At 46.2% G+C, this 10,133-nt stretch overlaps 1 protein-coding gene across 1 annotated transcript; it reads right to left on the bottom strand.

Moving 5' to 3' along the window:
* Positions 1-2,379: 2,379 nt before the first annotated feature.
* KLHL26 (kelch like family member 26) lies at positions 2,380-5,544 on the bottom strand. Its single transcript, XM_075332948.1, has one exon. It carries the CDS (start codon positions 5,542-5,544, stop codon positions 3,967-3,969), a length of 1,578 nt encoding a protein of 525 aa, XP_075189063.1. The 3' UTR covers positions 2,380-3,966.
* Between the last annotated feature and the right edge of the window lie 4,589 nt (positions 5,545-10,133).

Below are 10,133 nucleotides of genomic sequence, written 5' to 3'. Positions count from 1 at the left end.
GTCAGAGTGGTCCAGAAACATACTCTTTGTACGCTTGGGAAACCTGAAACGGAATTTCTCCTGCTGAGAGGCTGACTCCTCCACTGGAGGAGCTGAGGGAGAAATATCCAACATTTCATTGATGGACGCAATAAGATCATTCACTATGGCGTCCCCATCAGGAGTATCAAGGTTGAGAGCGGCTTCAGGATCAGAATCCTGATCAGCTGCCTCCGCTTCATCATACAGAGAGTCCTCTCGCTGAGACCCTGAACATTGTGATGATGTCGAGGGGATATCATAGCGAGCTCGCTTAATCGGTCTGGGGCTGCGGTCCGTGTCAGAGACCTCACCCTGGGATCCATGAGACACCCCGGGAGGACATTGCTGTTCCAACTGAGGGGGACCAGGGGGCAATGATTCCACAGTGCCCCTGGCTTGAGATGCCGGCCTGGACTGCAAGGCTTCTAATATCTTAGCCATAGTCTCAGAAAGTCTTTCAGTAAAAACTGCAAACTCCGTCCCTGTCACCTGGACAGTGTTAACAGGTGGTTCTCCCTGGGCCACCCTTAGCAGAGGCTCCGGCTGAGAAAGTGCCACAGGGGCCGAGCATTGCACACAATGAGGGTCAGTGGAACCTGCCGGCAGTATAGCCGTACATGCTGCACAGGCAGCATAGTAAGTCTGTGCTTTGGCACCCTTGCTATTTGTGGACGACATGCTGTTGTCTCCTCTGAGCAATACAGGAGGGTATATAGACAAAAATCAACAGTGCACCATACAGTGTAAAGTATAGTCTATAATCATATAATCTATAAGTACACTTCTGCACTAGTGGGGCCAGCACCACAGGTGCTGCTTACCGCCCGCGCAATGCGGTTGTGTGGGCACCAGAAATCCTGCCTGGGTCTCCCTGAGCTTGTCTCTCCTCTCCAGCGTTAGCAGAGCTGAGAGGAATGGCTGCCGGCGTCCTGAGGAGAGGAGGGAGCCGTGGGCGTGACCCAGAAAAGTGCGGGAACTGGTGCCCCACTGTGCAGAGTGAGGGGGGTGGAGTATGCAAAGCATGCTCCAGCCCTCAGTGCTGCCGTCCTGTACAGCGTCCCGCCCTTCCCCTGATTGGCAGGGCTGGGGGCGGGAAGAAAACGAGACTAGGCCGCAAAAGCCGGGGACTCGAGTTATAAGCGCGGCCGCCGTATAAGCGCGGTCGGCGCGGAAGTCCCCGGCGCACTAACAGTCCCAGCCGCGCCGCAGTGATAACCATGGCAGCGGCGGTCAGCGCGGCAGTCCCCCTACACGAACACACTCAGCGACGCTGAAGTGTGTAATGGCACAAACGCAGCCAGCGCTGCTGTCCCCGGTGCACTAGCACACCCAGCAATGCTGGAGTGTTGCTGTGCGCGGTCCCCACGGGGACACAGAGTACCTCAAAGTAGCAGGGCCATGTCCCTGAACGATACTCGGCTCCTATCCAGCATGGTCCTCAGGAGCTGTGGATGGAGCACGGTCTCCTGTGCCTGGAGACCGAAAGGATCCCACTTCACCCAGAGCCCTAATTGAGGGATGGGGAAGGAAAGCAGCATGTGGGCTCCAGCCTCCGTACCCGCAATGGATACCTCAACCTTAACAACACCGCCGACAAGAGTGGGGTGAGAAGGGAGCATGCTGGGGGCCCTGTTATGGGCCCTCTTTTCTTCCATCCGACATAGTCAGCAGCTGCTGCTGACTAAGCTGTGGAGCTATGCGTGCATGTCTGACCTCCTTCGCACAAAGCATAAAAACTGATGAGCCCGTGGCAGCACGGGGGGTGTATAGGCTGAAGGGGAGGGGCGTTACACTTTTAGTGTAATACTTTGTGTGGCCTCCGGAGGCATAGCTATACACCCAATTGTCTGGGTCTCCCAATAAGGAGCGACAAAGAAATATTATTTTTGCATTTATATGTGTGCACCTTTTTCTGTAGTGCTTTTTCTTTATTTTGTTGTCCACTTGTATCTTTACAGTGGTAGCACCGTATTCTCCATTCATTTTGGTTGTGCATCTATAATATCCATTGTAACATACAAACAATCGTATCAGAATTACAACTTGAGATACAAGGTGATCTACAGAGATACAGAAAATAAATGATATGTGGATTAAAGGGGTTGTCCACTAGTAGAACGACCCCTGCTCATTCCACACGTGTGCCCCTATAAAAATAGCAAAGGCTATACTCACCTCCAGTGCCGGCAGCGATCTCGGAACTCGCCTTCCCGGGGCCAAGTGACATTCTTATTATACGCGAACCCCGTGACCAATCAGCGCTGGCTTCCTTCTTCCCGCCTTAATATGGTTAGGTAATTAACAGGAAGTGAACGCTACAGCTAACACTCACTTCCTGTTAATTACTTGACCACACGAAGGCGGGGAGAAGGAAGACGGTGCGGATTGGTAGCTGGGCTCATGTGTCATAACAATGTGGGCCCGGGGATGGTGAGTTCCGACATCGCTGGAACCGCTCCGGCATCGGAGGCAAGCAAAGCTTTTTAAAAATGTGTACCTTGGTTTAAGAGCAATGCTTTGCAGTAAGAGCAAATACTCACCGTGCACACGTCTGGTTCTGTCCTTTCACCACGCTCTGACCCGCTCTGGAGGTAATTTTCTGTCCATATGTACTGTATACAGTATACCATTGTCCAGTACAGTATATACTATATAGCATGTCTATCAATTTGCATTTGGGGATACAGTATTGTACTCTTTTTCAGCCAACCAGTACAGCACATTACTTGTACTATACCTCCCGTACACCAACAATTCTATTGGAAGCTAATTTGCAGTTTAGTTTGTTTTACATGTTTTTTACTGTACAGTATTTTTTTTTTAGTGTACTGTAATAATTTTATATGAATACAGTATATTATTTTGTATTACTGTAATAAGTTTGTAAATATGTTTGGAAATATTTTTGGATTGTGGAACGAATTGTCTGCGTTTCAGTTATTTCCTATGGGAAAATTCGCTTTGATATAAGAGTAAAGCAGGTTTTACATGCTGCGACAGCGCTAGCCGATGCTAGCGATGTCGAGCGCGATAGAACCCGCCCCCGTCGTACGGCCGATATGTGTTGATCGCTGCCGTAGCGAACATTATCGCTACGGCAGCGTCACATGCACATACCTGCCCTGCGACGTCGCTGTGACCGGCGATCCGCCTCCTTTCTAAGGGCGCGGTTCGTTCAGAATCACAGTGACGTCACAGCAGCGTCACCGAACTGCCGCCCAATAGAAAAGGAGGGGCGGAGATGAGCGACCGGAACATCCCGCCCACCTGCTTCCTTCCTCCTTTTCCGGTGGAGGCAGGTAAGGAGATGTTTGTCGCTCCTGCGGTGTCACACACAGCGATGTGTGCTGCCGCAGGACCGACGAACAACACCGTACCTGTCGCAGCAGCGATATTATGGAAATGAGCGACGTGTCAACGAGCAACGATTTTTGACGTTTTTGTGCTCGTTGATCATCACTCATTTGCGTTACACGCTCCGATGTTGGTAACGGCGCCGGATGTGCGTCACTAACGACGTGACCCCAACGATATATCGTTGCCGCTGTCGCAACGTGTAAAGCACACTTAACTTGGTTTAAGAGCTCACTCCCAGAACTAATTATGTTCGTAATCCAAGGTTCCACTGTATAGGCATTTTTATTTTTCAGGAAAATGAGAAGGGCTTGTCCTAGTAGTGGTCAACCCGTTTAAGAAGTAACAAAGTGAAAAATTCACATAAACAAGAGCAAACATTAATGGTTTACCAAATGTGCAGTATTGCTTTTAGTTTCACAGCACAGTTTAGAGGAAAGGAACATTACTCAGTGATGTATGAACACTGCTGGAAATACAATGTGTAGATGCATATTTAGATCCAGAACACATTTTATGTTTTGTTCTCTGGGCAGTACAAATTAACGTTTAGAGTAGTTGAAGTCCACCTTGGTGAAATGGTATGTTTGGTTAGCTCTGAGTTGTAACCTGTGGCAATATAACCGATGCACAAGCTATTCCTGCAAAGGATTCAGGAAAATGCAAGTCCCTTTCCCACTCGTCGGTCTCCGTATTGTACACTTGCACAATACTAGTCACGTTGTTCAAGTGCCAGTTATAGCCTCCTACAATAAAAATTTTCTGATCTAAAAGACAGCAGCCCGCTTCGGACTGTCCAGCTCTCATGGGACTCACGGCTGTCCATGCGTCAGTCTCTGGAGAATAATACTCAACAGCTAAAACGTCAAAACATCGGTCAACGTGATCCACTCTACCCCCAAACGTATAAATTCTGTTCTTGGTCCCCTCCATTGCATGGAGAACTCTTGGCTCATTCATTGGAGTCTTAAATTCCCACTGGTCTAAAGAAGGGTCATAACAGTGCAAGGCTTTTTTGTCATCAACAGACACTCCATAACCTCCTGAAATGTACAGCTTTCCATCGAGAGTAGCACCTGCATGACCCCATGTTCTACGTTTTAAAGAGCAGACATATGTCCATTCATTCTTCTTAGGGCAATACCTTTCCACAGATGCCAAACTTCCTGATCGGTTTCTTCCTCCAGTTGCGTATAACATGCCATACAAGACATGAAGTTGAAACTGAATTCTGCTCTCTTGCATAGGTTGAATTCTCAACCATTGATTTAAATGAGGGTCATAGCGAAAACAAGCTTCCACAGCTCCTTCGCCGCTTCGATATTGCAAATGCTGCCCGCCTACAACGTACACAAAATTGTCCAGGACTGCAACACACGCATGGCTACAGCCAACCTCCATATCTTCAAGTTCCTTAAACTGCCGAGCACTCAGATCTGGCAAATAGCAGACTTTACTGCTTACTGTTCGATCGTTATCGGTATAAGGTGTTCCCCCAAATGTTATAAGTGAGCAGACATCTGACCTAATAGCAGTCCTACAAGACTGCATTTCGTGCTGGCGGAACGGAAGAATTTGGTAGTTGAAAGCCTCGAGAAGAAATTGTCGGCATAACACGTCTTCTACCATAATATCCACAATCTGAACACTATCCACCAGTTCAGAAGACTTCATCAATGGAAAACGAATGTGGCAAAGAACTTGATTAGCGTTGGCTCGTCGGGAATTGTCAAACTGCAGCCAACGGATTGCCGCATGAAATAAATCTATTTCACTACAGTTTTTTAGGTTATTGCTTCGGAGAAAAAATACTAGACGTTCTAAAGGCAAATGAAGGAAATCTTCTTCCTCGGATATTTTAAGAAAATGTTTAAAAGTGAATGAGTCCACCGATTCCTTCAGAGATCCCAAATTGAAGGTGGTAGCCATTTGGCCAATATTCAAGCAAGTCTCCACGCTCATTGCAGATTTCAAGAACTCTTCACAAAGTTCCACAACAGGAACCATTTGGAGAAAAACCGCAGCTTCGAGAACATCATGAATGCAGTCAAGATCCAGAGTAACTTGGGCGCTATATGCAAAGTCAATTATATGTCGCATTCCTCTGGAAGATACTCTTTTAAGTTCAATAACATCTTGACTGGCTTCTCTCATTCCTCCTGTAAACATTGCCCTTGAAAAAAAAATTAACATATTAGGTTCTCTTTGAGCCAGGCTGACATTTAAAGGGAGTTTGAAGGGATTTTAACCCTAGAACGCATACCTGGGGCCTCGCAGGCCTGCTAAGTTACTTGTTTTCTATAGTAGATTTTTATGGTTGCGCATTCTAGGGTTAAAATATCTGCATGGGGTGCATGGCGGGAAAGTAACTTGATGCAGTGGTGACATCGAAACTCAAACAGGCTTACAAGTGTAAATACTCACCAGCAGTACCACATCACACTCGTCCTACAAATATTGTATTTGGCATGTAAACGTTTGGGCACCCCCGGTCAAAATTACCATTACTATGAGCAGTTCGGCAAGTTTAAAGGCGGTGTCACATGATACGATATATCGGGCGATATGTCGGTGGCGTCACATCGTTAGTGACGCACATCCGGCATCGTCAGACATATCGTAGCGTGTGACAGCTAAGAACGACTGTGAACAAGCAAAAATACTCACCTTATCGTTGCTCGTTGACACGTCGTTCATTTTCATAAAGTCGTTCCTCCTTCTGCGCGCAGGTTGTTCGTCGTTCCCGAGGCAGCACACATCGCAGTGTGTGACAACCCGGGAACGACGAACACAGCTTACCTGCGTACCGCCGGCAATGCGGAAGGAAAAAAGGTGGGCGGGATGTTACGTCCCGCTCATCTCCGCCCCTCCGCTTCTATTGGGCGGCCGCTGTGTGACGTCGCTGTGACGCCGAACGTCCCTCCCCCTTCAGGAAGAGGATGTTTGCCGCCCACAGCAACGTCGTTAAGGAGGTAAGTCCGTGTGACGGGGTAAACGACTTTGTGCGCCACGGGCAACAAATTGCCCGTGACGCACAAACGACGGGGGTGGGTGCGATCGCTCATGCAATCGCACGATATATCGTGGCGTGTGACGCCACCTTAAGATGACCTGATCTCTAAAAGGAATACATTTAAAGATGACACATTTACTTTGTATTTTAGGCAAATATATAGTTTCAACTTTTAAATTTTAAAATTAACAAAAAAGGAAAATGGAAATGCAAAACTTTGGGTACCCTACATAGTTAGTACCTAAGTAGCACCCCCTTTGGTATACCATCTTGTAAACACTTTTTGTAACAGCCAAGAGTCTTTCAATTCTTGTTTGAGGGATTTTCATCTAATCTCCCTTGGTGACGTCTTCCAATTCTGTGAGAGTCCTGTGTCGTCTTACATGCACTGTTCTTCCTTGGAGACATCTTCCAGTTCTGTGAGATTCCTGGCTTGTCTTCCATGCACTGCTCTTGCTTGGAGACATCTTCCAGTTCTGTGAGATTCCTGGCTCGTCTTGCATGCACTGCTCTTGCTTGGAGACATCTTCCAGTTCTATAAGATTCCTGGCTCGTCTTGCATGCACTGCTCTTTTGAGGTCTAGCTACAGATTTTCAATGATGTTCAGATCAGGGGATTCTGAGAGCCATTGTAAAACCTTTGGCTTGCGCCTTTTGTGGTCATCTATTGTAGATTTTGATTGGGTTTAGGATCATTATCCATTTGTAGAAGCCATCCAACTTCAGCTTTTTTACAGATTATGTTATGTTTGCATCAAGAATTTGTTGAAAATTAATTGAATCCATTCTTCCCTCTACCCGTGAAATGTTTCCCGTGCCATTGGATGCAACACAACACCAAAGCATGATTGATCCACCCCCATGCTAAATTCTTGGCGAGATACTCTTTTCCTGAAATTCTGTGCCCTTTTTCGTTTACACATACCTTTGATCATTGTGGCCGAAGAATTCTAAGTTAACCTCATTGGCCAACAAGACTTGTTTCCAACATGCATCAGGCTTGTTTAAATGTTCTTTTGCACACTTCTGATGCTGAATTTTATGGTGAGAACGCTGGAGAGGTTTTCTTCCATTCTTGTGCAGGTGTCTCTGAACAGTTTAACAATGCACCACAACTCGAAAGTCTGCTAAATCTTCCTGAAGGTATTTTGCAGTCACACAGGGTTTATGATTTGCCTCTCTAGTAATCCTATGAGCAGCTCACACAGAAATGTTGCTGGATTTTCCAGATCTTATCTTGACCTCCACTGTTCCTAGTAACTGCCATTTCTTAATTACATTTCAAACTGAGGAAAAGGCAACTTGAAAACACTTTGCTATCTTCTTATAGCCTTCTCCTGCTTTTTGGGTCTTCACTATTTTCATTTTCAGAGTGCTAGGCAGCTGCTCAGAAGAACCCATGGCTGCTGTTTTTTGGCACAAGGTTAGAGGAGGCTGGGTTTTATAAGGCTGTGAAATTTGCATCACCGGACCTTTCCTAAAGATGATAGTTGCCAAGCCATAATCCTAACAGGCTAATTAAGGTCTGAAACCTTGGTCAAAATTATCTGAACACACAAATCTCCAATAGTACAAAGGAAAGGTGTCATCTTTAACTTTATGCATTTTAGAGATCATTTAATCTTCAACTAGCTTAATTATTTTTGACCAGGGGTGCCGAAACATTTACATTCTACTGTATATTATAAACACTATATGCCATGTATACCATGCAGGATACTGATATATACTGCATTCAACCCTATCTCCTGCACTGTCACTGCTTCCTGCTGTGACCTGGACATGCCACATGGGGTGTCCAGATCACAGCTCGGGAAGGAGACGGCTGCCATCTTTGTAAAGCATATGCTGTGTGCTTCACTTTCCCAGTCACTGCTATTTGCTCAGCGTGAGCCAAACGGTGACAGGAGGAGCTGACGAGACACTAGGCTGATAGGAGGAGCTGTCGTGAGCAAAGGTCCGGAAATGGGGTGAGTACATGTGGAGGGGCAGTTATCACAGCTGAAAATAGTACAATACCTGGTGTCCTGGCGGCTCCTCCTGTCACAGTCGTCCAGGTCGCAGGGAGCAGTGATCGCAGTCTAACATCTATAGTAAAATGCCAGGCTGAAGATCACCACTCCGCACCGCTGCCGCTGTATTCAAAGCAAAGCAGAGAAATCATCATGCTGCTGTGCTCAGAACACACTGATATAGCAGGGCTGCGTACTGTATGCAGCAAATATGGGGCAAAGTATTATGGAGCACTATGGGGCACAGTATTGTGGAGCACTATGGAGCACAGTATCATGGCGCACTATAAAGCACAGTATTATGGAGCACTATGGGGCACAGTATTATGGAGCACGGTATATTATGGGGCACAATACTATGGAGCGCTATGGTGCATAGTATTATGGAGCACTATATTATGGAACACGGTATATTATGGGGCACAGTATTATAGAGTACTATGGGGCACAATATTATGGAGCGCGGTATATTATGGGGCACAGTATTATAGAGCACTATATTATGGACCACGGTATATTATGGGGCATAGTATTATGGAGCACGGTATATTATGGGACATAGTATTATGGAGCACTATGGGGCACAGTATTATGGAGCACTATGTTATGGAGCACTATATCATGGAGCACTATATTATGGAGCACTATATTATGGAGCACTATATTATGGAGCACTATATTATGGAGCACGGTATATTAAGGGGCATAGTATTATGAAGCACTATATTATGGAGCACTATATTATGGAGCACTATATTATGGAGCACGGTATATTAAGGGGCATAGTATTATGGAGCATTATAGTATGGGAGCACTATATTATGGAGCACTATATTATGGAGCACGGTATATTAAGGGGCATAGTATTATGGAGCACTATATTATGGAGCACTATATTATGGAGCACGGTATATTAAGGGGCATAGTATTATGGAGCACTATAGTATGGAGCACTATATTATGGAGCACTATATTATGGAGCACAGTATATTAAGGGGCATAGTATTATGGAGCACTATATTATGGAGCACGGTATATTATGGGTCATCGACTTGCACTGGCGCTGATAAAAGTAGGACAAAGCAAAAGTCACATTGATCGTAATGGGTGTGTGAACTATCAAACAAAAAAGAATAGCACATATTAACCCCTTTCCACCGAATTCTATATGACGAGTCAGCGTTTTTCCCTCCTGTATTTTTGTTGTAAAATTTTTCATTTTTCAAACAAAATTAACAAAACCTATTTTATTAGGGATCACTTCACATTTGAAGTGACTTTTAGGGGCCTATATGTAAGAAAAGAAAAAAAAAGGACTGCCGGTTCCGGCGCTGGCTGAAGAGGAGCTCCTCAGAACCCCTACCGAAAATCACCCCTCACATAGCAAATAACTAGAATCCCCCACACAGATCGGACACCGGAACAGCTGATCAGCTTACCGACCAAGCGATGGAGCGGTATGTCCTTCGGAGCGGTGTGGGAGCGCACAGAGAGATAAAAGAGGCGGCGCAGGAAACTTAAATGATGGCAGAGGGCTGTTGGCGATCAGGCGTGCAGGCAGCTCCTGATGCACACCGCAGAAGGCAGGAGACAGTGGAAGCTGCAGTGAGAGATCCCACTCTGCATGACAAAGAGGTGAGCTGCACCGATGTAATGGAGGGCCATGGAGGAGACCTGGAGCACGGCACAGCACAAGTCCTGGGGCAGGCAGAACCACACGATAAAAAAGCAGA

Source organism: Anomaloglossus baeobatrachus, chromosome 2, assembly GCF_048569485.1.
Source record: "Anomaloglossus baeobatrachus isolate aAnoBae1 chromosome 2, aAnoBae1.hap1, whole genome shotgun sequence".
Classification (NCBI taxonomy): domain Eukaryota; kingdom Metazoa; phylum Chordata; class Amphibia; order Anura; family Aromobatidae; genus Anomaloglossus; species Anomaloglossus baeobatrachus.
The sequence above is the reverse complement of the archived record's forward strand: the minus strand, read 5'-3'. Positions and strand labels throughout refer to the sequence as shown.